The 26,598-nt window shown below is 48.9% G+C and overlaps 11 protein-coding genes across 11 annotated transcripts; 8 read left to right on the forward strand and 3 right to left on the reverse strand.

Moving 5' to 3' along the window:
- Positions 1–3,531: 3,531 nt before the first annotated feature.
- Positions 3,532–6,282, forward strand: GMORB2_3052 (exocyst complex component 6; the record flags this gene model as incomplete). Its single annotated transcript, XM_035465028.1, has 9 exons — positions 3,532–3,588; positions 3,658–4,668; positions 4,716–4,847; positions 4,915–5,016; positions 5,067–5,182; positions 5,231–5,366; positions 5,421–5,713; positions 5,774–5,930; positions 5,986–6,282. Coding segments are annotated over 9 exons (2,301 nt in total), but the record flags the coding sequence as incomplete, so codon positions are not given.
- A 454-nt stretch (positions 6,283–6,736) lies between these two features.
- On the reverse strand, positions 6,737–7,628 carry GMORB2_3053 (uncharacterized protein; the record flags this gene model as incomplete). The annotated part of the gene is made up of 3 exons (XM_035465029.1): positions 6,737–7,405; positions 7,487–7,540; positions 7,596–7,628. 3 exons carry the CDS (start codon positions 7,626–7,628, stop codon positions 6,737–6,739), a joined length of 756 nt encoding a protein of 251 aa, XP_035318904.1.
- A 498-nt stretch (positions 7,629–8,126) lies between these two features.
- On the forward strand, positions 8,127–8,916 carry GMORB2_3054 (Fcf2 pre-rRNA processing; the record flags this gene model as incomplete). Its single annotated transcript, XM_035465030.1, has 2 exons — positions 8,127–8,321; positions 8,557–8,916. The coding sequence occupies 2 exons, from the start codon at positions 8,127–8,129 to the stop codon at positions 8,914–8,916; spliced, it is 555 nt and encodes a 184-aa protein (XP_035318905.1).
- Positions 8,917–9,845: 929 nt separating this feature from the next.
- GMORB2_3055 (small subunit ribosomal protein S10) lies at positions 9,846–10,590 on the forward strand (the record flags this gene model as incomplete). Its single annotated transcript, XM_035465031.1, has 2 exons — positions 9,846–9,859; positions 9,954–10,590. 2 exons carry the CDS (start codon positions 9,846–9,848, stop codon positions 10,588–10,590), a joined length of 651 nt encoding a protein of 216 aa, XP_035318906.1.
- A 569-nt stretch (positions 10,591–11,159) lies between these two features.
- GMORB2_3056 (tryptophanyl-tRNA synthetase) lies at positions 11,160–12,499 on the forward strand (the record flags this gene model as incomplete). Its single annotated transcript, XM_035465032.1, is given in 5 exon segments — positions 11,160–11,444; positions 11,495–11,575; positions 11,663–11,815; positions 11,821–11,956; positions 12,021–12,499. Coding segments are annotated over 5 exon segments (1,134 nt in total).
- Positions 12,500–12,671: 172 nt separating this feature from the next.
- Positions 12,672–16,136, reverse strand: GMORB2_3057 (importin 13; the record flags this gene model as incomplete). Its single annotated transcript, XM_035465033.1, has 7 exons — positions 12,672–12,756; positions 12,812–13,352; positions 13,407–15,177; positions 15,248–15,368; positions 15,425–15,769; positions 15,842–16,023; positions 16,086–16,136. The coding sequence occupies 7 exons, from the start codon at positions 16,134–16,136 to the stop codon at positions 12,672–12,674; spliced, it is 3,096 nt and encodes a 1,031-aa protein (XP_035318908.1).
- A 1,834-nt stretch (positions 16,137–17,970) lies between these two features.
- GMORB2_3058 (uncharacterized protein) lies at positions 17,971–19,851 on the forward strand (the record flags this gene model as incomplete). Its single annotated transcript, XM_035465034.1, has 3 exons — positions 17,971–19,004; positions 19,102–19,363; positions 19,423–19,851. Coding segments are annotated over 3 exons (1,725 nt in total), but the record flags the coding sequence as incomplete, so codon positions are not given.
- A 27-nt stretch (positions 19,852–19,878) lies between these two features.
- On the reverse strand, positions 19,879–21,639 carry GMORB2_3059 (histone H3; the record flags this gene model as incomplete). The annotated part of the gene is made up of 6 exons (XM_035465035.1): positions 19,879–20,031; positions 20,091–20,170; positions 20,250–20,492; positions 21,205–21,217; positions 21,283–21,407; positions 21,471–21,639. 6 exons carry the CDS (start codon positions 21,637–21,639, stop codon positions 19,879–19,881), a joined length of 783 nt encoding a protein of 260 aa, XP_035318910.1.
- A 795-nt stretch (positions 21,640–22,434) lies between these two features.
- On the forward strand, positions 22,435–23,242 carry GMORB2_3060 (uncharacterized protein; the record flags this gene model as incomplete). Its single annotated transcript, XM_035465036.1, has 2 exons — positions 22,435–22,611; positions 22,679–23,242. The coding sequence occupies 2 exons, from the start codon at positions 22,435–22,437 to the stop codon at positions 23,240–23,242; spliced, it is 741 nt and encodes a 246-aa protein (XP_035318911.1).
- Positions 23,243–23,891: 649 nt separating this feature from the next.
- GMORB2_3061 (1,2-dihydroxy-3-keto-5-methylthiopentene dioxygenase) lies at positions 23,892–24,549 on the forward strand (the record flags this gene model as incomplete). Its single annotated transcript, XM_035465037.1, has 3 exons — positions 23,892–23,921; positions 23,999–24,370; positions 24,433–24,549. 3 exons carry the CDS (start codon positions 23,892–23,894, stop codon positions 24,547–24,549), a joined length of 519 nt encoding a protein of 172 aa, XP_035318912.1.
- A 602-nt stretch (positions 24,550–25,151) lies between these two features.
- GMORB2_3062 (Short-chain dehydrogenase) lies at positions 25,152–26,228 on the forward strand (the record flags this gene model as incomplete). Its single annotated transcript, XM_035465038.1, has 1 exon — positions 25,152–26,228. The coding sequence occupies one exon, from the start codon at positions 25,152–25,154 to the stop codon at positions 26,226–26,228; it is 1,077 nt and encodes a 358-aa protein (XP_035318913.1).
- Positions 26,229–26,598: the final 370 nt, after the last annotated feature.

Genomic DNA, 26,598 nt, shown 5'->3' on the forward strand with positions numbered 1-26,598 from the left:
ATTTTCGATACCTGGATTACATACAGTAGTTCGCACATCGATCCCCTCTCGGATTTTATGAATATCGACATGATTATGGTGACTTGCAGCGTGATTATGGGGCCGATTGCCACGTAGTGCATTGACCCTGCGAGTGTCATTTGGCACATGAACTGTGACAGATCTGAATGGGCTCCGGTTGTTCTGCAAAGTGAGGGCGGGGGAAGGAGGAGCCCGATACATGGATCCCATGCTTAGGAATGCTGAGGGCATCGACGACGTTGGGCTTCCCCGACCAGAACAGATTTCGGTCATGTACGGAGTGCTAAATCCGAAGGGCGATTGGAACACCAAAGGGTACATCGGGAAAGCTGGTTGAGATTGGCCGCTGGCAGAAGTAGTCCTCCATGGAGTAGATGTCACGTTTGTGCTTTGCTGGTCTTGGTTCGCAGTCATCCCGGTGAGTGAGATTCGCTGTAGGGAATTCTCAAGTTCCCAGATAGAGGATGCTGTAAAGTTTTCCAACGAAAGCTTCAGGTGGGCTCCCTATACGAATAATATGTCAGTTTTTGCTACACCCCGAGAGATAGACTTGCGGTCGCCTTACATCAACTGGGAAATACCTAGTGCCTTTCGTCAAGGCCTCAAGGGCGGCTGAAACGTTATAGAACTCTGCTATAGCGTTGAATGAGCCATTTGGAAACGGTGTCAGCCTGGAAAATGCATAAAGCTGGCCGTGCTGCTGAAGGCCGTTCTTCACCGCATCAATGGCTCGAAGAGTATCAATTGTAGCTTGATGTTCTTCCACGGCTGCCAGAACGAGAATTTGGCCTGAGCTGAGGGTGCCAGTTCCAAATGATGGTAGTCGAGCCTACAAAAAAATGTGTGAGTGTAGTGTCCATGAAAGCATAACGGTTTATTGCCACCTTGTCAGCTTGTACAGGATCCACGAAGCGAATTTCCCAGTCCCGATGCTGGGATGTGAGCACATGGTGGGTGGTGCTTGCATCCCGTATATCCTCGAACTGGACGACAATGCTGCCGGAGAATCCTTGCTTGACGACCTTTCTTCCATAGGCCCCTATGCTTTTCTCTTGAAGCTCCTGGTGCGTAAGTTTGTCAGTAGGGTGGTACACTAGGTGCATGACATGGAAACATGGAAGATCGTACTGAAACTGAGGATTCTACCTGTTCAACAGACAATGCGGTGCGACAGGATACATGGAGAACCCTATGGACCCCTATATCTGAACTGAGAACAGGAGAAACGTTTCCGGCCCTCAAGGTTAATGGGCCTCTGTTGATCAAAAATGGCTCGAAGGCGGACGCTGTTGGTGACAGTCCCTTCCTTGGACCGGAAGTGATGAAAGGATCCTTGTCCGCAGGAGAGAGAGGAACATAGTATCCTCCCTCGCTGAAACGGAATGTGGCTGACATCTTTGCAGGTATACCTGATCCCTGGATGCATTTGGTCGACTCGGATGAGCCACCATCTGGCGAGAGGGATGTCAAGCGAGTGGTATCCGGCGTCCCCTTGAACGAATCGGCCTCCCCGCTGGAGGAAAGGGGCGAGGGGGGGCTCGGCGGTTTCTCGCGAATATCGACCATTGTACCAATGTCAGGATTTAAAGAATGAAGTTCCTACCAGTATTTCCAAGCTTGTATAAGAGGCGAGAGCTTGCTTGTCAGTCTGGGGCGACGTCCAACAGCCTATGCAGGCGATCGGTGAAAATGACACAGCACAGTGTGATCCCAAGGAGAAAGAGAGGCTTTGATCGGAGGAAATGACCTTCCTCTAGAAAAGTGATCCGAAAATGATGATATTGGCTAATACACCCCACGCCTCGCAGTGTGACCTACACGTCAAAGAAGATACAAGGCAAGAGCAATCAACAAGATGTGTGTGGGAAGCCGAGAGAGATGGTGGGATTCGCCAAACAATAATGACGCGCAAGTTACTTTCCCGGTGTGAAGGAAGGAACGAGGCACGAACCCATGGAAAAAAGTGGCAGGAAAGACCTGCCCAACACATGGCTCTTGCCTACATCAGAACGCTCCCCTCGGGCCAGTGGGGTGGAGTGAAAACGAGGTAAGTAATATGTGAGTTTCTTCTTTTCCTGTCCTTTTGAAACAGAATGGAAAGCAGTCTTCCAAAATGTTATCTCCTGTATAGGCCAGTGAACCCTTCTACGATGTTTGCACGGGAAGCTTCCTTATCATTCAAGGCTCGACTTCTAGTATGGTATATGCAACCAGCTGTTAACGTTCTCCTTTGTTCTAGTTCATATTCATCGATTTCCCATCTCATATTATGCTAGCATTCATTAATCTCGTAGAAATTCCAGCCGTATCCCCGGTTATAATACCAGAATACTCTAGTGGCCAATAACATATGAAGCACTACTAGTAATGTTGACGTGGCTCGTAATAGCTCCCAAGCTTTGCTTGTTCACATAGTGTGATTGCGTCTACTGCCAGACATACCATAGGAATAATGTCGGAAAAACGCACGTCTAAGGTCCGGATGTGACGGTTAGGTTCAACTCTGAGCTACAGGGTAGGCAGAGATGAGTTGTCGTTTTATGTAACGAGACAGTTAGGATATCGTACTAAGCAATAAGGTAGTTATAGTCGTAGGTGCTAATTGTAGAAGGAACTAGGGTTCTAAAAGAAGCGTTGACTATATTATTGATAGCTAGGTAAAGAGTGACTAGGCTATAGAAATGAGGTTAACTATATACTAGGCGATCATTGAGTGGGCGTAATGATCGTAAGGGGTGATCGCTACGATCGCTAGGCGATTAAAGTGATTGTTAGATTGGTGATCACTGCGATCGCTAGGTGATTAAGGTGATCGCTGGGTTGGTTGTGTTGTGTGTAAGTGAAGGTGGTGGTGATGAGTAAGGAATTTGTGGAGCGCACGTGAAGGTCGCATAACGGGCCGTAACACTTAGTTTATTAATGGTTCACTATTCGTAGAGTGAACCTAGTCGTGACACTCTCCTTAGTTAGTGTGGACGTTAATGGTGTGGTTATGTTGAAAAAGTGGGGTGCACGTGAGGGCCGCATAACGGGTCGTAATAGTAAGTAAGGGTAACGTTAATGAGTAAGGAAAAATGTAGGGTACACGTAAAGGTCGCATAACGGGCCGTAACAATTATTATAGGATTTATATTATATAAAAAGAGGTCATATTCTCTTTTATATGTCTTATGGTCTGCTGGTATGTATGTGTATACTCTTAGTCATTGTCTATACTGGGAAGGACGGATCCGACGTTGTTGTAGTCGAGTCCCGCTTACCTAAGCTATTGTATGATTGACTATAACTCTACCATGGTCCGTGCAAGGCGAAGGGCTAACGTTGATTGCTTACTCTATAGCGATCATCTCAGCACGTACGACGTAATACTTGGCCACCTCGCGTAATTTCGACAGTGACTAAAGATTCGCGAACACGGCAGTCTCGACATCTCGATTTGCGCATTATAGCCGGTAAACGTGAGTGCAGCGAACAAAAAGAAATTATTGGGTCAATTTACTCTAAGATCAGTTCGGTATGCTGCGACGACCGTTGGCACTCGACGACTACGCCTCTGCAATTCCGCAGGTAAAGTGAATTGGAACTCTGCTCCGCCAAGCACGCGAACATCAACTGACTTTTTATAACTATGGGCAGATAATTCTTTCATCTTCCGACTCCGAGTTCTTAGACCAACTGATACCTGTACTGAAAGATGCCGCCACCTCTAACCGCACACCAGCTTTGGTACAAGGCCTAGGCCGATATTCCGATGAACGAGAGGCCGACATTGAACGGATCGGTCTGACGAAACATGAAGAGTTCCTCGATTCGGTCAGCCGGCTGCAGCAAGTTCGAGAGGGGACAGTGGCCCTGACAGGCGAGATCCTCAAGCTCAACCAGTCTATTCAATCTAGCACTGAAAAGCTAGCAGAGCAAAAAGGCGCGCTCGTCAACACAAAAGCTGTTCGCCAAAATATATCGGATGCGTCAAATGCCTTGAAGGAGTCACTAGGGATCTTGCATGCGGTCAATCATGCTCACGATCTCGTTCGTCGCAAGAAGTATTACTCAGCTCTCAAGTCTTTGGATGATTTGCAGAACGAACACCTTGTGCCAATACTTCAGAATCGATATGCTACACAAAACCGCCTGGCCGATGTGATTCAAAAGTCCATTCCGGCCTCTCAGAAGGGTATTTCGGAAGCTGTCATGAGTGACTTAAATACCTGGCTGTTTCGAATCCGCGAAACTTCCCAATTCCTTGGTGAAGTGGCCTTTTACCACACGGAGATGCGAAGAACAAGGCAGAGGAAGAGGGTTGAGGAAGATAACTTCCTTGGAAAATTTAAACTCAACTCGCCAATCGAGCTAGTATGCGACGAAAGCGAAGAGTTCGATGTCCTTGACAACGACGAGGTCCAAGTCGATTTCACCCCTCTTTTCGAAGCACTGCATATCCATGATGCTCTTGGTCAGAGTGAGCGATTCCGATCAGAATACGCTGCCACAAGAAGACAGCAGAAAGATCTATTGCTCCCCACCTCAGTCAGTCTTCTCTCCGAGGATGAATCTTCCCTCAGCAGCCTACTTGAAGGTATTGCTGGTTTTGCCATCATCGAGAAAGCAACCGTGCGCCGCGCTCCCCAACTGCGCTCGACAGCAGATGTAAGTGCCACATCCTCCCTACATCATTACCTGTCTAATGAGAACAGGTGGAGGAGCTTTGGGAGTCAATGTGCACCGCTGCTATTAACCTGACCTCGAAAGCTCTAGGCGAGGTTAATAATGCAGAGGTACTTCTCAAGATCAAGACGTTTATCTCCCTATTCATTCAAACTATGGAGGTATGTCGATATATGCGACAGTCGACTCATTCCTATTTCGCTGAGCAAATCAACTTACCATTAAAAGGGCTGGGGATACTCTGTCACTACACTGGACGCGTTTTTACTGGAGCTTTTCGACAAATATGCAGAGCTTCTGAAACGGAGATTCAGCGAAGATTTTCAAGAGGTAAGCAGCTCTCGCAGTGTCAATGTACCCATGAAGCTCTCTAATCATAGCTCAAGATTGTATTCACGGACGATTACATGCCGATGGCCATTAATACCCTCGAGGAATACGAGAAAGTCGTCAACGTTAGCTGGTTCTCCCAAGATAAAGAAGCAGGCGAGCTCACGTAAGTCTAACAGCCAATAGATATGGTGCATGTGCTAATGTCAACCAGGTTTCCTTGCGTGTTGCCTTTCTCGCAGATGTATCCCCTGTGCTGTATCGATATACGAAATTTCCTCAACCAGTTCTACTTTTTCTCCGACGACCACTTCCAACACCCCGATGTCATCGACGACACCTTGAAAAAGGTAATTCTCACCCAAAAACTAGTTGAATAAAATCATGCCTAACGATTGCGGCAGTCTCTAGACGAGCTTCTGACGGAAAAAGTCTGCCGCTCCCTGGTCGACCGACTGAGCTCTCAATATTTGGGTCAAATTGTACAGATCCTTATCAACTTGGAGCATTTTGAAACGGCGTGTCAAGAACTCGAACAGCTTTTGATCCGAGCCAGATCGTCGTCCTCCGCAGGCGGGCCGTTGAAGTTGAATGCCACTGAAGAATTCAGGAACAACAAGAAGACAGCAGAGAAGCGCATCTTTGAGTTGGTCAACTCCAAAATTGATGACCTTGTGGACACTGCAGAATACGATTGGTTTGTCAATCATTTTTATGGCGATCGTTTACGGGTTTCACCACTGACTGTGAGATGCAGGACCCCAAGTGCAGTCACGTCTGAGCCCAGCAACTATATGCAGACTTTGACTCGATATTTGTCAAACATCATGAATTCCACGCTCCTCGGCTTGCCCAGAGAGATAAAGGAGCTGATATATTTTGATGCTCTGAGTCACGCTGCAAATAAGATACTAGTACGCGTCTTGATCTACACATAAATCTGTTCTTCAGAGCTGACCATGTCGCTAGGCTTTACCCCTCTCCCCGGATGTGAAGCACATCAATGCTCACGGTGTTGCGGCACTCGCGCAGGATGCGCAGTACCTGACAGAATTCGTGGATAGCCTCGAGAACGGGCAGATGCTCCGAGAGAACCTTGACGAGCTGCAGCAGACCATCAACCTTATGCAATCCGACAATCATGAAGAGTTCTTCGATGTATCAACGCGCAATAAGAAGTATGGGCGGGTGGATGCTCTTAATGGGCCAATACTCCTGGAGAAGTACGTTTCATCAAATACAATAACCATGAACAGTATGTGCTAACCCAGTGTCTAGGCTCACCCCTATCTCCCAGGCACCAGCTAGGAGCGCACCACTATCGAACTTCTCCTCTCGCTTTGGGATGATGAAGTGAGCTCCTTTCTTGAGGTCTTTACCCCCGTCCCGATAATGATCACGCGGTTGAACAAAAGAAAAGAAAACATAATCCATTAAAAGTATCCGCGATTCCGGCACAACGGGAAACATAGAACTCGGGGGTGAGGGCTCTTGGCTGAATTACACCGTACCAAGATCCACCCTAGGACCAGGGGATTAACCACAACATAATACCCTGCCGATAGCTGCTGAGGTTCGAGTTCTAATTTGCTGTTTAGCAAACCCTGACAAGACAAGCCACGGAATGAAAGTTTAGTCGAAGTCCTCCGAGGACATTGGTGCCTTAGAAAAGGGAAACATTTAGCTTGGTTTAAAGTAAAAATAGTGCAAGAGAATACAATTATCTCACCTGTTGAGGTTGCATAGTTGGGTAAGGGTAAATTCCTTCCATCTCGCCGTACATTGGTGCCTGTGCTTGGCTATAAGAAGGAGAAGGACCAGGAGGGACCTGACCAGGGTATATGTTGGCAGCTTGTCGATAGTCTTGGTCAGGAGCCAAGGCGTGGCTACCCATATAATCGCCTGGGCCAAGCGGGTGGGAAGAATGGTTCCCTGGCTGGGGTATACTACCATGCTGCCCCGGCATCGAAGGCTGACCAGGAGCTGTAGGAACTGTTGGTGGAGCTGCAGGCTGTGCGTTGGCTCTCTTCGCATGACTTGACGCTTCCTCTCGAGGAACGATGTCAATCAAGAAATCAAACATGTCAGACTTTGCCAGTGCGGATGCAATATCTGATCGCTGAAGGGTGCGCCGCTTGTTTTCTTCGGCATGTATCCAAGCCCGCATTGATAGCTCTGTGATGAAGATGTCGCATCCTTTCGCAAACAATATGGGCGCTTCAGCTGAAATCATCTTGACTTCGGGGTCAGTTTTCATGACTTTCTTGATTCGCGCAAGTGGCAACTGGTGAATTTTGAACTCGTGCTTCTCGGTTTCAAGGTGATTGATAGTCTGCTGCCAGTAAGTGGTAAGGATGTCTTTGTATTGGCCTGACAATCCTTGGTGGACCTGTCTCAAAATTAAAAATGAAATCAGCGATCACGAAAGCAATGCGGGCTGACTGCTTGGCATCCCTGGGCTGTTACATACGTTCGCCCATGGTCCGGTGTATAATTCTGCTGGAGCATAGCCTTGGGCCGCGAGCTGTAAAATGTGTTAGAATGCATGCGACGCGTTGTCGAAAGGTCGGGAGCTTTACTGTTTGGCAAGCGCCTATGGTGCGTGGATCCATGGTCAGCTCCGTTGTCGCGAAGTGGAGGTAGAAAAATGTACGTATTTCAGGATCTAGAACTCACCATAATGTCCTCCTTGTCTTGTATCATAGTCTGGGGCAGCGCGACCCTGCTGGGCATGCGTCGGGGCGGAAGCAGTTTGGGGTTCCATGTTGCGTTGATGTTGTTGATTCGCAAACGCGCGCAACACTGGTTGGTTGGTGTGGAGGTTGGGGGAGTTAGTCCATTGGGCACAAAGCATGACGCCTCCCATGAACATGTCTTTTGTGGACCGTGGCTGGAAAGAGGGGCATACAAGCCACACACGTTATCACACCGCCTACCATAATAGACAAATGGCGGCAGAAATACTTCAGAGTCCCCACCTAAATATCTACCCTGCTTATAATTTTTTTCCCTCTTCTCTTCTTCTATTGCAACCCAACTTCTTAACTTCTGGGAGATTTTTCTTCCTACCAATGAAATCCGACGATCCGTTCCCGTTAAAAACCTCTATCATGCAGGCAATCACAGACATCAGTGTTGATGATATACTGCGGGACGCAGAACAGCGACTTGCTCGCGGCACTCCATCTGCTTCGACAGTTGTCGACAAATTGCCGGAGAAAGATGCACAGGTCCTGCCTTCAATTGATGATTCCAAGGAGAAGCTGTCAGTGCGCCAGGCACAAAAAAACAAAAAAATTATAAAAGTAAGAGGACTACATAATCTCCTTCCTCCGATACTTGATTATTTATGATGAAAAACAGCCCCTTTGCGGCAATGTGACATGTGGTACCGTCCGTTTTGGACATCGTCCCGTGGTTTATGATCTCTTTCTTTCATAGTTACTCTGAATACTGCCATCGGAATTTTTTCCTGGTTGGATTGCAACTAAAATATTTTGAATCGCCTTGTCGGTCACAGTCAAGCTAACAAGATACTAGGACACCGCAGGATCAGACTGGTTCAACCTCCCAAAGACCGAGTTGACTCCTGAGCTCAAGCGAGATTGGCAGGTTTTGCGCATGCGAAATATTCTAGACCCGAGACAGCAAAGGAAGTCCTTGAGGGCAGATCCGCCAAAGTATTCCCAAGTCGGCGAGATTGTAGCTGGCCCGACCGACTTTTTCAGTGGCAGGTTGACCCGCAAAGAACGAAAGCAAAATTTGCTACAAGAGGCGCTTGTCCAGAACAATGACACGAAAATGCGCGCCAAGTATGCCGGGATTCAGAAAACTAAGACAAGTGGCAAGAAGGCTTTCTACAAGAAGGTGATGTCCCAGCGGAGGAAGAACAACGGCTGAGCGACACTGAGGACCTTTGTTTTCAGAATATATATCAACCAACCTCAGCCCAAACACCTACTCAACACGGCTACAGCTACGTAGAGCCGCCTTTACTGGGCGATCGCAGTTTGTGACACCAGTCTGGCTACGTGTACCCAAGGATGACAGAAGCCATTGGTGGGCAGGACGGTTACAGCTGGTGAACCCCTGGTCCTTCAAGTGCCACAAAATCCCTCGGCGGGAGATCATCTTGCCTTGTCTCATCTGTTCGCTTCCGATGGCTGAGGCCCCTAGAGCGCGTCTGGACTTTACCCAGATAAGGTAGGAGGCAACTTTAGGTCCACGTCAGTCTTCAAGAACTGCGGAATATTCCATAGTCACACTTTATATACCAAAGTCATTAGTATAGAAACACACCAAACAGATCGAGTAACTCCCCATGAGCTCAGATTTGTAAATAGTGTCAATCATACACGCTGATGAAGTTTTATATGTATGTTGGTTGTTATCTTTAGTGTTGATATCGTGCGGTACATCAAAAAAAAGACATCATTATAGCCCCACTAATAAGCATACTAGTAGTTCCTCTCCTATTCAAATTAACAGTAACAATTATTCATTTATCCGTGCGTTTGTATCGATCCCGTAACACTATCTGTATTATGAGAGGTACCAACGCAGGTAGCAAGGACACTCCTTTGGGATCTTGCTACCTGACTAATCATAAACGGGTCTGTGCGACTGAGCGCATCCGAATTTCTTTCTCCCATGAGGTACGTTACGGATGCACGATCAACATTCCGAGCTACGACACACAAAAGCACAGGCACCATGCACCGTCCAGCTGCTCAGTCACTGATGCGATATCAATACCGCAGCACTGACTGCAACTTAATTTTTGCGTTTCGTAGCACAACGTTCGCGCAGAAATCTCGACTTACCTCACAATGGGGGTTGCGGCGTACGAAGGCCTCGTTGTATGTTTGATGGACGCTCTGTTCTGACATTACCTGTGACTAGCTGGGAGGATTATACTGACTATGCTCCGTCTGCAGGGCGCCATTTTCTGGAAAAGCCTTGAATGAACTCGCGGATACCAACAAGAACGCCCAGGAGCCCCGTCTCCCTCGATCGATAGAAGCCCTTCACCTCAAGCCCTTGAAGCGCGAACCCAAGTATGGAATTCCCTCATGCGACCTTCAGCTTCGATCATACAGCTTGCAGCCATTGGAGTTCTTTGCCGATTTTGCCCTGCGCGCAGCTTATTACCTTGGCTTGCCGGCATCTGGCCCTATTCCGCTGCCACGTATCATCCAGCGATGGACCGTTCCTAGGAGTCACTTTATCTTCAAGAAGTCCCAGGAGAATTTCGAAAGAATTACACTGCGACGTCTGATCCAGATCAAGGATGGAAACCCCGAGACGGTCCAGCTGTGGCTTGCCTATTTGCGGAAGCACCAGTACTATGGCGTTGGTATGAAGGCCAACATGTGGGAGTTCGGCGATCTCGAGGCTGGGAAGTCATTGGAGGATGACATACAGAAGCAGCTAGGAGACTGCGAGTCGACATGGGCACACCTAGGTCAAATGGACAAGCCCATCGGGTCGCCAGAAATGGTGAAGGAACTCCTGAGCAGCCGTCAGTTCAAGGAGGCGTCTGGTCTGCGGGAACGACCGAGTAATAGTGTATAAAAGCAGACCTGTTATTCTTTCAGGTGGCATCGGTTTTTCGTCCACTCTTTGGGTCATCCTGCAACCCACAGGAGGGTTGTATTATTCATGTATGCAGGCTACCTAGTACTAGCAGCAGCAAAATGTATTATGGTTTCTTCCCTCTCCCCTGTGTATATTATGTTAAGCTATGCTGGGCCCCGTTGGATTTACACAGCTATTGAGTGTACATGAAGTAGTATATTTCTGTCAATTTGGTAGAAGGGTTATCAGGTTCAATATCAAGGGCTGGTTGCGACCCCCAACTGTCGGAACAACTCGGATAGATGCATGAGCAAGCCAGTATGGCTCGGTCTCGGTAGCCTCAGGTTTTGACGCGAACCGTGCCATGTGGGCAAGCACATCGTTGCATTTTCAGTCATCTGCTCCACAACTGGTCCTCCTTAAATTGCAATTAGAGCTAGCCGGCTAACGGAAGACCCGTAACTGGCAATAACAGGTTCGAGTATCTATCCATTATCTACCTGGCAAAGATTGTCGTGGAGCTCGCAACCCTTGGATTCTCGGTACGCCCAATTGGCAACGGCACAATGGGGTTGAACTCGGGTCGCAGCCTGACGCGGGTCGTATTCTCTGGGATCCAGCCTACCGGCGTTCCTCATCTAGGCAATTATGCTGGTGCCCTGCGACAGTGGGTGAATCTTCAACACAGCGAGCCCAGCTCTACGAAACTCATCTACTCCATTGTCGATCTCCATGCTATCACGACGCCGCAGAAGCCCGAGCAGCTGGCACGTTGGAAAAGGGAAGCTCTTGCCTCATTGTTAGCTATTGGGATTGACCCAGATCGTTGCACTTTGTTTTACCAGTCAACTGTTAGTGAGAGCCTTTCCGACCTGACATAGCAGAGACTGACTATTCATAGGTTCCTGCTCATTCTGAGCTTATGTGGATTTTGAGCTGTACGGCCTCCGTGGGGTATCTTTCACGGATGACACAATGGAAGGTAAAGCATTTTTCTTTCCCCGAGGACCACTTACCTGTGAACAATAAACTCTTGACTGACGGGACATTGCTAACACAAAACAATTAGTCGAAACTCAACGTCTCTTCGACGTCCACGCTTGAAGATAAGAGCGTTGGAGGCCAGCTGAAACTGGGACTGTTCTCTTACCCTGTTCTTCAGGCTGCGGACATCCTTGTGCATAGGTATTATGTGACGACAATACTCAATGATGCCGGTCTTGTAAGCTAACGCTTAAAACAAGGGCAACTCATGTTCCGGTTGGTCACGATCAAATGCAACACCTTGAATTTGCCCGCGAATGCGTTAGTAACTTCAATAACGCCTATGGAAAGCACTTGGTCCCTCCCGAGACACTTACTCGTATGTCAAGACCAGCCCTTGGGGGATTGTCTTCCAATTTAACGTAATGCTAACAAAACAAAAGCACCCGTCCACCGTGTTATGTCGCTGAACGACCCGAAATCGAAAATGTCGAAATCGGCCAAATCAGAGAAGTCGAGAATCCTCATCACGGATACCCCAGAACAGATCAGAACGAAGATCAATTTGGCCATGACGGACTCGATCCCGGGTATCTCATACGATGTGGCGGAGAGGCCAGGGATATCCAATCTCCTTGATGTTTGGTCAATTTTTGATACGCAATCTAGGAGTTCCCTTGAACTTTCTAAGGACTACAGCGACCTTTCTCCCCGCCTGCTCAAGAGCATGGTGTCAGACGCCATAATAGAAGGCCTCAAAGGCGTCAGGGAGCGCTACTCAAGCTTGCTGAACTCTGACCAGGGCTATCTTGATAAGGTTGAAGAGCATGGAACTCGCAAAGCCAGCGAGAGTGCCGCTGAAACCATGGAGATTGTAAGGGATGCAATGGGAATGGGATCATTTTGGGCCCGTGGCCTTTGATCCTCGCTCGAGAAAAGCGTCAATAGCAGAGACTCGGCTGTGAACCATTTGTTTACTCTTCTAGATAAGGGGAGCTGTATAAAAATACACATACTGCGGACGGATATATGATCTAAGACGGAGTGTAAGATATGTATGTTCATATAGAAAATAATGGAAAGACCTAAGACTCTCAGGATACATAAGCAAAATTGGACCCTCTCGCTGCCAGCCAAAAATCTCTAATCAGCTGGTTCGTGGCCCGTGATCCGCGGAGACTGTGATGTGCGGTTAGTGCAAAGGTCATGTATAGAGTTGGGATATCGGTCCTACCTGATCAGTTTCTTGATGAAGAGTGATTTTTGCTCCGCAGTGACTTTAGTACTCGGAAACGAAGGGTCGTTCAACGCTGAGCCTAACCAGGCGTTCGCTGAAGGATACCGACTCACAAGCTTCTTAATAGGTTCACTAAGTCTATCAAGCTCACTTCGAGATGCGTTCCCACCAATGTTTCTCGCCAGGCTCTGGGTCAGCAACGGACCCAGCATGGCCATGAAGTTAGCAGTTTCATTCTGCGGTATGTTCATGAAAGAAACCTGAGAGACCATGTTAGAGCCGGTCTTGAGTGTCACCTTAAGTGCCATCTTCTTGGAATATTGAAAAGACAGCAGGAGTAGCGAGTTGCTTACCCAAAAGTCTGCTGCTGCTGCCTTCGGCAAGGGCTCCTTTCCATTGAGAACTTTCAGGGTGAACAAGAAGAGGTACTCCGCAGCATCGAATGGTTGTAAGTGAAGCAGGGTCTGAGGGCTCTTGGAGATCAGGCGGCTGGAGAAATCGATCGCGTTGTGAGAAAGCTCCGTATCGCTTTCAGGATCTAGTTGGGCCATTAGAATAAAAAAACAAGTACTAAGGGAAAGAAGTTGATTACCTTGGGCATTTCGTAGAAGACTGATTACCCAGAGAAGGATGTCTGAAAGCACCTCTTTCTTTCCAGAGAATTCTTCATGCTTTTCGAGGGAGCTGACAAAAGAGCATGCAGTGCTGACTAGGACGCCAATCCTCGGGGTCTGAGTTTCATGCTCCGTCAAGTATCGAGCTATGTCTCTAGGTGGAAACACAAACGGTCCGGCCTCGGACTCGGAGAACCCTGTGCGAAGGATACTGCAAATCAACTCCACAACCTCCACGCTCGCAGAGAATGTAGATTCAACCTGGAGGATAACACTGAAAACCTGTCTCTGGATCTCAGCTAGTTCTGGCCCAGGCAGGGTCCTCCGAGAGGCGCCATCTATTTCGATGGGTCCTTCCGAGGGCGATTGAAAGCCCCGTCCCATGGCCACTAGACACCGAAGTGACCTAACTGCCATGTGAAGGGCAGGGCTTTCGACTCCAACATCATCCAAGCATCGAGATCCCGGACTGCATGGAATACCTGCAGGCTTTTTGGACTTCAGTGACTTCGTAGACACCGCCAAGTCCTCCTCGACGAAGGCAAGTATCCTTCTGAAGGCTGCCAGGCGTTGGTATTCATCAACCGAACCTTGAGCGACACAAGAAATGCCGCCCAGGATTTTTTCCGTAGAAAGACAGTCAAGCTTTTGGCTTTCCACCAGTTTTTGATATTCATCCATAAATACCCAGACCTCAGGAGATAGGTGTCGCCGACAAGAAGAACAGAGTCGATGGATTGATTTAGAGACAGGTGACGCAAGACCACTTTCGTTCAACAGACTGAAGAGCAGATTCAAAGCAGAGGGGAGAAGTTCGGTGTTGCGTTCAAAATAGTCTGTAAATTGCTCAACGAGAGAGACACACGTCTGTCGCACCCGAGGCGGAATTTCCGACCGATTATCTCTGAGCGAGGCAAAGAGTGGCGATGAAAAGACCGAGAATAAAACATCGTCACACCTCGCGTCGTCCCTGACACAGTCGGAAAGCGAACCAAGGCAAAATGCGGCAGCCTCAACCTGCGGCCAGGACTCTTGGGTTAGGGATGTGACAAGGAGCTCGGCGAATGTGAAGACAATACGGGGTCCAGCGAGGGCGTATATAGACTGCAAAAGATCCGCCACCTCCTTTCTAGCGTCGATAAACCCCGTGCGGTCGTTTGTATCCCATTGAGAGAACTCATCAGGGGGCGGGAACGAAATTTTCTGCCAAGCGTTGGACACAGCCTGCATGGCAAAAGAGATGGCAGAATTAACCCATTGTTCCGGGCCCAAATCTGCAGAATACATCTCATCTGTAAGAGTTTCAACATACGTCGACCAAAACTCCAGGGTGGGCACAAAGATCCTATTTTCAACAGCTGGATATCCTTCAGCTGTGAGAAGCTCACATATACTGAGCAGAATACCTGAGCTTTGATTGTCGGCGCCGCGCATTAATGCCTCAACTTTTGATTCACCAAAAGCCAGAAGAAGTTGCCCGAAAAGGAACGCGTCGAATTCGGGGTCCCCCTGCAGGATATTCTGGTGACGTTCCTGAGCCCATTGGTCAGTGAGCAGAGTGGCAAGCATGCCATAATGCTCCTCGGTAAAGAGACTGGAAAAGTTTTGGAGGATATCGGTCAGCAACTCCATGGTGAAATCGGCAGGAGCACTTGGCGTGGCGTCAATGACAATGGAAAGAAGGGGCCGTAGCGCATCAATGAAGAGCTTGTCTCGGGAGGAAACTCGTTGAGAGAACCAAATCCACGACTAAGATGAAGATTGTTAGCCTCGATACTGATCTACACCGCTCAGATAGAGTGGTACACTTTTCTCATACCTGTAGGCACCTGGTGGCATCCTCGTATGTGCGGAGGGTGGCCACAGGAGGCATCATAGATCTAGACATGAGCGTCACTGCGTCGGAAACACTCTCGCGTAGTGTATTGTAAAGACCATTACTAGGGCAAGGTTAGATATCACTAAGGTGCGCAGAGGGCATATTAAACGTGCTTACTTCTGTTCCGAGTTGAGGTCGAGCTTTGATGCGTCCTCCATCACGTTTTGAACTACCCAAAGAATAGCTTGAAGGGAAGTGCCATCTAGATTGTTCAGCGCTGACGCAGGGGCTTCAGAATCCTTTAGTATACCCGGATGATGGGCCTGCCCTGAACTTATGCACATGGCAAGGTGGATGATGTACCGGTGCCAGACCTGGTGTCGATGTATCAAGAAAGTAGCCAGAGCCGAGGCAAGCTTGCGTGTCACCAAGGGTGTGCTGTTTTTAGAGAACGACTCAAGATACCATCCTACAAGATTCAAGAGAAGTTCTGTCGCATCATTGTCGCTCAGTGATGAACTGCTGTGAATCAGTAAACATTTTTTTCCGAGCACGATGTATGGGGACTGCTGGACTGGGGACTGGGCTCCTCACCTCTCTGTGTTCAACTTGATTATGATGATCAGGGCACCGTGAAACTTGACTTTATCGTCGGCACGGGCCAGCAGGTCGCGAGCTATTGACCATGCTCTCGGTGAGTTTTGGAGCTGAGTCAAGGTAGCTTGAGTTGCTGCGATGACGGCTGGTTGATTCGGCTCATAGAGATTCACGACTAGCTACAACAGGGCCGGATTAGCATCAGGACAGGGACATGTTTGTTGGCGTCGTGTCGTCGTACCCTCTCAATCTGATCGATGTCTAGGGTCTCGAGCTGCGCGTTGGCATCCATGACGGCTTCGAGTCAGAGCGGCCAAGGAGATAGGGGATATCTGAAAATGTTTATTCAAGATGCCCAACTTTGTCTTTTTTATCGCGCTGTAATACGGCTTGACTTTCGCTGTAGTTCCCAGTAAGCTAGGTGGCGCAATTAAATTGCCTCGTACCCCCCAGAAGATGCGGAACTAGCCCATCAAAAATTAGCCCAGGCGATATGCGTGAGATGCAAGATATTTCCTTGCCTTGAATATTGAGGGAAGCGTAGGAGTCGCAAGCATCACAGTGAGCGACGGGGTTCCTCACAAAGAACGATTGGTCAACGACAAGCTGTGACGTCGAGGCTGGGCATTCAGCTACCGTGGTACTTGAGCGACAAACCCGAGGCTGATGAGATATGGCTGGGCCCTGACCTTACCAGGGTCAAGACAATATCCAGCTTAGAAATTGAGTCTGTGCTTCAATGTTGGCGATTGGCAAGTTGATGGTGGTTGAAATCCTCATGCCCCACTGTCAAGTCGTCGTGCTTTGTGTTTTGTTTGGTGGATATTAACTTGAGGATGTACGGTGGCACCAGAGACAAAGTCGACACCGCTATCACTACCACCTAGCTCGGCTAGTAGGCTGCAGAAATGGGAAATAAGAAAGATGACATATTCAAGAGGAAGATTTATCCAAGACTATACGTGCTGACGTTTCTCTTAGTACACATTATTTCTGGGCTAAGTTTTCGATAGCCAAGGGGTCTCCAGTTGGAGGAAAATCGTGGCTATTAAGATGCGTAACCCCGCCGACCCTTCCCAGGACGAACAGGGGCTTGCTTATATTAATCAGTTGTGAGTTGAATGACTATACTTGCGGTATCGCACCCGTACATCCACCACTAATCTCTGGAGAAACAGGAGCATATCGAGCTCAGACACGTTTGGGTAGCTTGTGGAGGGAACCACGCCTTGCTTCGGCTTACGTATGCGTCGGTGACGGCTTGTCTTCATGTTACTGCCTGAGCAGGGCCATTGGTCTATAACTCTTCCAATAGAATAGACACTTAATGTATAGGAAAGCGGTGACATCTAGCATTATTATTTTGTATCTGTACCAATGGTCATGCCAATATAGTTCAAAGTGATCAGGCAAAATGGGCGTAGACTTAGCTTTCAATCGGGCACTAGTGATTCCGACATGAACCCCGCGGTTCCAATCTTTCTGCAGCACCACCACGCGACCTCTGAGAACTGGAATTAGCCACCAATGTCCCACACACGAGAGCATATTACCTCAACCCAGACCTCTTCAACCTTACTCACATCTTTTTCCTCCCCTATTACATATCACCTGGGAGAAAAGCTGGCTACACAGAAAAGGACCGGAAGTCGACAACTAGGTGCCTCATAGTCGGAGCTTCCTCCACACTGCTTCTGCAACACCTAGCAAACTGCCAGCGCAGCCTTCCCGTTGACGATCAGCAGTCAACAGAACTCCCGACGAGAGCTGCCACCTTGTTGGTTGCGAGCTTAACGGCCCATGTACTTCCGCCCCGCATCCTCAATTTCGTGCTCTATCTCAGCATCGCGATTGTTCGTGGCCCCTTTGTCATCCGTCACGCGGTCCTTTGCGACCACTGCAAGAGCCATGGACAAGGTGGATACGACTGCCCGCCTCTCAGGACTCAGGGCTCTGATGAAGGAGAGAAACATACAGGTTTATAGTGAGGATATCCCGGACCTATTACCCTTCACCAGCTATTCAATTTAGTGATGAAGACAGCGGGGTAGCTAACTTGCTGTTTCCCAGTCGTGCCTTCGGAGGATAACCATGCTTCTGAGTATATTGCCGATTCTGATGCTAGGCGCCAGTTCATCAGCGGGTTCACTGGTTCTGCGGGAGTGGCTGTCGTTACCTCTGATTCTGCAGCACTGTCTACGGATGGCCGCTACATAATTCAGGCTACGAAGCAACTGGACAGCAACTGGACTCTGCTCAACTCTGCCCTCCCAGACGTACCGACTTGGCAGGATTGGTCCGCCGAAAAATCCGCTGGTGGCAAAAATGTCGCCGTAGATGCCTCGCTCATTGCCTCGTCTACAGCGAAGAAACTTCTTGAGAAGATCCACAAGTGCGGAGGCGCTGATTTGATCCCCATGGAGGAAAACCTCGTTGACATTGTCTGGGGTGACAACCGCCCTTCTCGCCCGCGCGAAACTGTCACAAATCTTTCGGATACCTTTTCTGGGAAGTCGGTCTACCGAAAGCTACAGGATTTACGACGGGAGCTGGAGAAAAGGAACTCCATAGGCTTTGTCATCTCCATGCTTGATGAAATCGCCTGGCTGTTCAACCTCCGTGGCAGCGATGTCCCGTACAACCCGGTATTTTTCTCATACGCCATCGTTACTCTCGAATCCGTAACACTCTACATCGATGAAACCAAGCTCGACGGAGCTGCAAAGGCCCATCTAGCCCAGAACAACATTCGTATCAGGCCGTACAGTTCTATCTTGGATGATGCACTCCAGCTCCAAGCTACGGCAAGCAGGCTGAGGCAAGGAGGGAATGGTGCTGACAACCGTCTCTTAATATCTAATAAGGGCTCTTGGGTGCTACAAAGGGCTCTTGGTGGAGATGACATGGTTGATGAGATTCGGAGCCCCATCGGGGATGCAAAGGCCATCAAGAATGAGGTGGAGCTCGAAGGCATGAGAGCTTGCCACGTCCGCGATGGTGCCGCTCTCATCGAGTACTTTGCATGGCTTGAAGATCAGCTCATTGCAAAGAAGGCTGTTTTAGACGAAGTCCAAGGTGACGACAAGCTAACGCAACTGAGATCCAAGCACCACAATTTTGTTTGTCTGTCATTCCCTACAATCTCATCCAGTGGACCCAAGTAAGTACTTATTTTTTTTCTCATTCAACACTCCAAAGGCATACCTTGCGTGATTCCGACAGCCACAAAACTCGACACGCTAATCATGAGCTCTCAGTGCTGCCGTCATCCACTATAAACCTGTCCGTGGGAACTGCTCAGTGATAGATCCTGCGCAGATCTATCTTTGCGACTCTGGAGCCCAGTTTCTTGATGGGACCACAGATGTCACCCGCACCCTTCACTACGGCAAGCCAACAGACCAAGAAAGAGAAGCATATACCCTGGTATTGAAAGGGAATATTGCCCTTGAACTTGCTGTCTTCCCAAAGGGAACAACGGGTTACGCCCTGGACTGCCTTGCGCGACAGTATCTCTGGGTATGCCTTGACGTCTCAGCTTTACTGTTATTGAAAATATGTACTGATGTCATTTTTAGAAAAATGGACTGGATTACCGCCATGGCACAGGACATGGCGTTGGTTCCTACCTGAATGTCCATGAGGGCCCTATTGGTATTGGAACGAGGGCACAGCACGCTGAAGTTGCACTTTCTCCCGGCAACGTCATCTCCAATGAACCCGGCTATTACGTGGAGAACGGCTTCGGAATTCGTATTGAGAACATCATCTTGGTTAACCGGAGGGAGACAAAGTATGCCTTTGGTGACCAACCATTCCTTGGGTTCGAGAACGTCACCATGGTTCCTTACTGCCGAAATCTGATTGACATCAACCTCCTGACAAATGACGAGAAGAAGTGGATCAATAGTTATCACGCGCAAGTTCTGGAGAGGACAAAGAATTACTTCTTGGACGACCCGCTGACGCTATCGTGGCTTCAGCGGGAGACCCAGCCTCTTGAATAATAGTTGTGATAGTGACAAACGAACTATTTACAGGCGGGCAAAAGCGGCCAGGGTAAATGTGACGGCAAACGATGTCGTGAACAAAGGGCACCGCCCGAGTCTTCGCCACCAGGATGGAGTGTCAACAAATTTCTTAATACCCAGCGTCTGTGCAATGTCAATCCCGTAACGACCCGCAACCTGATTACAACAATCAGCTCATCTGAGTTGGTGCTTTCGATTCTTGATTTTCGACTCACGTAGATGGCAAGGGCCACAAGACCGCCTAACGATGCTAGGGTGCGCGAGAATATAGCCACGACTAAGCCAGCAGTAAACCCTTGATACAAATGTCAATACCACAGCCAGATATACTGTTGAGGGTTTAGAGATGATGCCCATGTGTGTACCAAACTAACCAGTAAAGCTGCCCTTCGAGATCTGTCGCACCGCTTGGGGGGACATGAGTGATCTTCGCGGCTGGGGCTGAGCGACGGTGGAAGGAGGAGCGGCGTCTAGGCGGATTGGCTTCGAGTTCAGCAAGTATACAGCGCCAATGCATGCTCCGGGCCCAGTTCGGGCAGCAAATGTGCGGGCGGCAAGGCGGAATTGAAACGCGTGACTCATTGTAAGGAAGAGATTGTGGTTTGATGATGTAGAAGCTACGGAAGTTCACGTTCCTAACTGGGGTATGTTTGCAAAGAACAATATTACGTCAGGCTTCAGACCATCGCTGCCCCGTACTATAACAGATCTGACCAAAGATCCATTGGTAAGTCCACAGACTAATACTGACACTAGCATTAGTAGTGATATGGACTGCACTTGGATCAATCGAATACTCATTTCGCAGGTCCTTGTTTGATGTTGATGAAACAAATTCGCCGAGCTTCTGTGTATTCACTCTATTTCCCAGCAACGTACGGATTCTCTCTGCTACTGCAGTAAGAACACAAAACAGACACGATAATACCCTAGCAGGTATCATACTCATACATCCCAACGCCTACTACGCTAAGGCCAATACCATGAAAAACAAATGCCAGATGCTAATTCCCATGATTGGCGAGTGGCAGCGCAGGCCCTTTACCTTTGCCCCCCAACGCCCTGGACAAGTAATCCTAACTTGAAAACACGCTGCCTAATCGAATACTACAAGACAAAGTACCACTCAGCCCAAGCCACCTTGTATACCTCTGATTCGTCTGGCGAGCTGTATATCTTTCTTCATGAGAGTAACCCTTTTCGCATGTATGGCGCATAGATTTGCGTCCTCGAATAGATAGACCAAATACGCCTCGGCGGCTTCTTGCAGGGCCTGCAATGCTTGACTTTGCCACCGGAACTCTTTCCCGTGCGGCCTAAAGCGCATACCGATCTCGCGACACTGTTTTGCCAGATAATTAGATTCAAGTGACTGGCGGCTGTGGCGGTGATGACGAGGACACTTACCAGTCGTGCAAATGGCAGTTTTTGCACCAGGAGTTTCGTGCTTGATTGGAATCTCCTGATCTCGCGTAGAGCCACAGTTCCAGGCTTGTAGCGACGTTTCGGCGGGACGTATATAGGGTCGCCCACTATGTTCAGCTGTCAGCGTGACTGCATCATGAAATGACGGATTGGTTCCAGGTCAACTATACTTTGGATATCGCCCGGGCGGGGTTTCCAGTTCGGGGGAGGCCGTGAAGCATAGCCTTTGTCGGATGGACGCCATGATTTCCTCGGCGGCTGCTTCTGTGCTTGCCCGCCGCTGCCGCCGACGGTTTGGTGACCAGGCAATCGCTTCCCACCAAGGGATGGGCCAGTCATGGTGTGCCGAGTTACGAGCCAAGAATGCTGAGCAGCAGTACGAGTTTCGTATTTCACAGTTCGGTTGGGTGATCTATGGCGATGGTTCTGATGGAGTTCGTTGGCCGTCGAAGGTGGATCGTTAGATGGATGGTGATACTATCATTGTTCAAGAGAGGGTACGTAGCGGTCGGTCCATGGTGGTAGTGGTAATACTATGTAGATTTCTTTTAGCAATGGAGCGCGACTCCCAGACGCGTCTCAGGATCAAGCCCAGCTAGCCCCGCGTCTTCCCCGAAATCCGCTGCAGGCGGGGCCTACCGTATTACAACTTGATATTGAGAGCAAACGACCTCGGGATGTAACAAACTTGGCCGCCACAGAGACGAAAATACCATACGATTATTACATACATATATACACATACAATGCTCAAGTACAGGTGCCAATGTATTGAATTTTTCTTCAATGTGTCATGTGCTTCGCTGCGAATACTGTCATTTGATGTTTGCTGAGCCTAGAAGATTACATAATACTGCGCTCTTAACAGTAGTACCACGTCAGTCTCGCACTATTATTAGAGCGTTCTATATCGTCGCTAAGTGTACCTTGTATTGCTAGCTGCCACGTTCCATGTTGGCCATCTTCCCACCAGCTTCCAACATCTCTCCGTACATGCCTCGTTAATACATCGCAGCCCAACATAACGCATCAAGCTTTCCGACAATATTCAAGCCGGGCCAAAACTATTGACGCCGACTTCTGGCACGCTTTTCTCACCTTTCTCACTTTCCACATCATAACCGAGACCCCGACATGGATCAAGTCATGGACGGTGGGCGACTGCCCCTCGAGACATGGTTTTGGGAAATGCCAATTTGCACTCGATGGTGGACCGTTGCAACCATAACCATGAGCGCTCTGGTTCAGTTCCATATGGTGACGCCCTTCCAGCTATTTTACAGCTTCCGGGCTGTATTCGTCAAATCGCAGGTGAGCAATTATCCTGATACACGACCATGTTTATTGCCTGTCATCCATGCTGACTCCTGCCTACTAGTATTGGCGACTATTGACGACGTTTCTTTACTTCGGGCCCTTCTCCCTTGACCTTCTCTTCCATGTATACTTCCTGCAACGCTATGCCCGGCTTCTTGAGGAATCGTCCGGTCGCTCCCCCGCTCATTTCTCGTGGCTTCTAGTCTACGCCATGGCTAGCCTCATTGCCCTCTCCCCCCTTGTGTCGATGCCTTTCCTCGGACATCCGCTTTCCTCGACACTCGTATACATCTGGTCACGACGCAACCCGGAGACACGTCTGAGCTTTCTCGGTCTTCTAGTCTTTACAGCACCTTACCTGCCATGGGTTTTGATGGGCTTTAGCCTTGTCATGCATGGGTCGGTTCCCAGGGACGAAATTATGGGTGTTGTCATCGGTCATGTCTGGTATTTCTTCAACGACGTATACCCTCCTCTTCACCGGGGCTCCCGACCTCTAGACCCCCCGCGATGGTGGAGGCGACTATTCGAGGGACGCCCGGCCAACCAGTCGGACAACACAGACAATAGTGACATCTTGGTCGCTGGCCCGAGGGATATGGCTGCTCCAGAGGTGGCCCACTAGCAGGCACGGTGATGAGTATGGCAAATGATGCCTTCGTTCTTCATTTTGTTTGTAGCAGTCAAGCGGCATTGGGTTCCACGGTGTTTCACGGCGTTGTCGGGTATGGTTTTTTTCGGACTTCGAAAACGGCTCGAGCTATGGTGTTAAATAATGCATTCTCATACAAAAATTCATGCTTCGTTGCTTCGTAAGCGAGAACACGTATGAACTCTTCTGGTCGATACGGTGTCCCGGTGGCATGGCTGAGCGCTAATAACGGTAGTAATATGGGATAGCCTGAGCGATTGCATCATCACCGTATATTGGATAACTACTTCTTGTACGAATAAGTAATAGCCGTAACAAGAAAAGCCCACTGTCACTCGAGGATGAATGATCGGCTGTCAAATATGTTTATGATCACTCCAGAAGCTTGTGGTGTCCTGAACATTGTCATGCTAGCACGCAAATAATGGACAGAGTTTCGTCACCTTATATGAAGCACTAATAGATGTGACGTGGTTTGCTAGCTTTTTGCCCCACTCCCGAGAACGTGGACCATTCGAGAAACCAAGTGGCACCCCGCGCAAGAAACAAAGTCAGAGAAGTCCCTCTGCGATAACTTGCTTTCTCGATCTCTAATAAATACTTTGACTGCATTGCCGTAACTATGAGGGCCTACATCTACGACAACTTGCCGGTAAGTGAAACCCCAACCTTTCGTGGAAGTTTGCGACGATACGGCGCAAATGCTGATCACGAACCACACTGTTTTAGGGCGACCAGCGCCTGTCGCACGATTCCGGCCACGAGATCGATGGAGAGGCACTTGAGAAACTAGGTGTTATTTATTATCATTTCCCCGACATTGAAGATGTCAACAAGCTGGCGGCTAGCCGGGGTTACAAGAACCGCGACGAGATCTTCGTTTCACCAGAGAAGATGGGCGACGTGTACGAGGAGAAGGTCAAAATGTTCTTCAACGAACACCTTCATGAGGACGAGGAGATCCGCTACATCAGGGGTGGCAAGGGATACTTTGACGTCCGAAGCAAGAATGACGATTGGGTGCGCATTCAGCTGGACAAGGACGACCTGATCATTCTCCCCCCTGGCATTTACCACCGCTTCACGACTGACGAGTCCAACGTAAGAATCTAACGCTTCCCTCTACATCCCCGAGAGATCTGGCATTGATAATTTTGCGACAGTATGTACACGCCATGCGCCTGTTCCAGGACGAGCCCAAATGGACACCCCTCAGCCGATCTCAAGACGTCGACCAGAACACTCACCGCCAAGGCTATGTCCAGCAATACCTTTCGTGACCCGTCATGGGATTCATTAATGATGACCGTGTCCCCTGATTACGAAAATTCCGATATGCCCTATTCCGACCATCGCTGCCTTTGGATCTTCCCTATCACGAGGTTTCGGGTTCATTTTTCGTCGTAAGACGGGGCACCGCTTCACTTATAAAAGTGTTGAGACTCGTAAGAAAGTTGTCTTTTTATAATTGTTTTGCACTGTACCTTAGGAATCTAGAGATATAAGGTAGAGAGTTATATACCACAGTATAAATTTTTTATACGACCGATTAGAGTAAGCCTGTAAAAAGACTGTTATTTAGAATCTCCTCGGAAAATTCCTCTTTAAAAAACGGAAGAAGGACTTTAGCCCCGTATTCTGAATTGCAAGCGTATTCTCTTTTGCATGCAAGCGTTGAATGGGAGGAATGCCCGTTTTTGTCATAGAAGAAGATGATAGAATGCAATATTACCACTACATATGCCCCACCAACATCCGTTCCCCTCATCTCAACACCGCCATCTCTCAAAATACTGCCTCCAATGTGATCAATAAGCATTCTCATATAAAGACAACATCATCCTTAGTCGATAGAAATTTACACCAACCCTCGACTTCGAATATGGCCACGGAAATTCAGTCCGATCCCATAGAGTCCACGGACAAACATCACAGGCTGGAACTGCCTGCAAGCTGTGACCCACCGCCAGGTGGTGACTCAAATCACCAGCTAGTTTGGATTGTAAGTGATGCTAAATGGGCTTCGGGCGATGTAATGGAGTTAACAAAGTATTTCAAGATTTTCGGCGGCACTGGGCACATGGGTCGCTCCCTAGTCAAGTGTGCTCTCGGGCATGGAGATTTTGTCGTCTCCGTGGGGCGGGTGTTTGAGCACAGCCCCCAAGAGGCCTTGAGCAAGAGCGACAACTTTCTTCGAGCTGATTGTGACGTTCGTTCCCGCGAGTCAGTACTCAAGGCTGTCCAGCGCGCCCTTGACCATTTCGGGCGTATCGATGTTGTGGCCAACTGCTCCGGATACGGCGTGATCGGCGCGTGCGAGGACCAAGACGAGCACGACCTGCGCAATCAGTTTGAGACAAACTTTATGGGGACAGTCCATATAATCCATGCGACCCTTCCCTATTTTCGGCGCCAGAACAGTGGTCGTTATCTCATCTTCAGTTCTACTTCCGGCGCCCTGGGAGTACCTGGTCTAGGTCCCTACTGTGCAACAAAATATGCAGTCGAGGGACTCATCGAAGGGATGCTCTACGAGACGGATGCTTTCAACATCAAAACCACGCTGATCGAGCCTGGGCTCGTTAGGAGGGATGAGCCAGATACTGGCGACGGCCTGTTGCCGACATGGGGCCATTTCCTCATCAAACCTCCCTCTGAGGGCTATGCTCATGCAACATCACCAGCCTTGCATGCAAAGAGAATGGTGCAATGGCTTGGGGATCGTCAGCCAACTAGTGCAGTGAAGTGTGCCGAACTTGTGTGGCAGCTAGCACACTGTTCATACCCACCTTTAAGGCTGCTACTGGGGAGTTATGCTATCGAGAGCATCCGCGATAGAATGCGGTCAGTCACGGAAGAATTGGAGGATTGGAAGCACCTCAACTTCCCTGCGAGTGGTGAAAGCGAGCAGCAAGCCCATGAAGATACTACCATGACCGAAGACATTACGGTTGGGTGAAAAACCTAATGGGACAGAAACCTTGACCCACACTAAGGCTGATATTTTGATCTTCGCCTAACACTACGCCTGCCGGATCAGCCAGACGACGAGGCTTGCTTTCAGCCTTCTCAATGACAGCGGCTACCAAACACATGACCGTGTCAGACCTATATGGGAGATAAAATGCCGTGCAGAAAAGCTTTGACTAGCTGGTACCAGAGACCCCTGAACTATGAAAGAAGATTAAAATTCCCATGGTACGACAGCGTCTCGGGTGTCCCCAAACCTGTCTCCCAGCCGTTTATTTGGCCAGAGGCGCCCAAAACTTTGCTAAGAATCTTTGGGATTTGGAGAGAATAATTCATAAGGCTTCTAAGAAACCCAACCT

This window comes from Geosmithia morbida (genome assembly GCF_012550715.1).
Source record: "Geosmithia morbida isolate 1262 chromosome Unknown scaffold_16, whole genome shotgun sequence".
Classification (NCBI taxonomy): Eukaryota; Fungi; Ascomycota; class Sordariomycetes; order Hypocreales; family Bionectriaceae; genus Geosmithia; species Geosmithia morbida.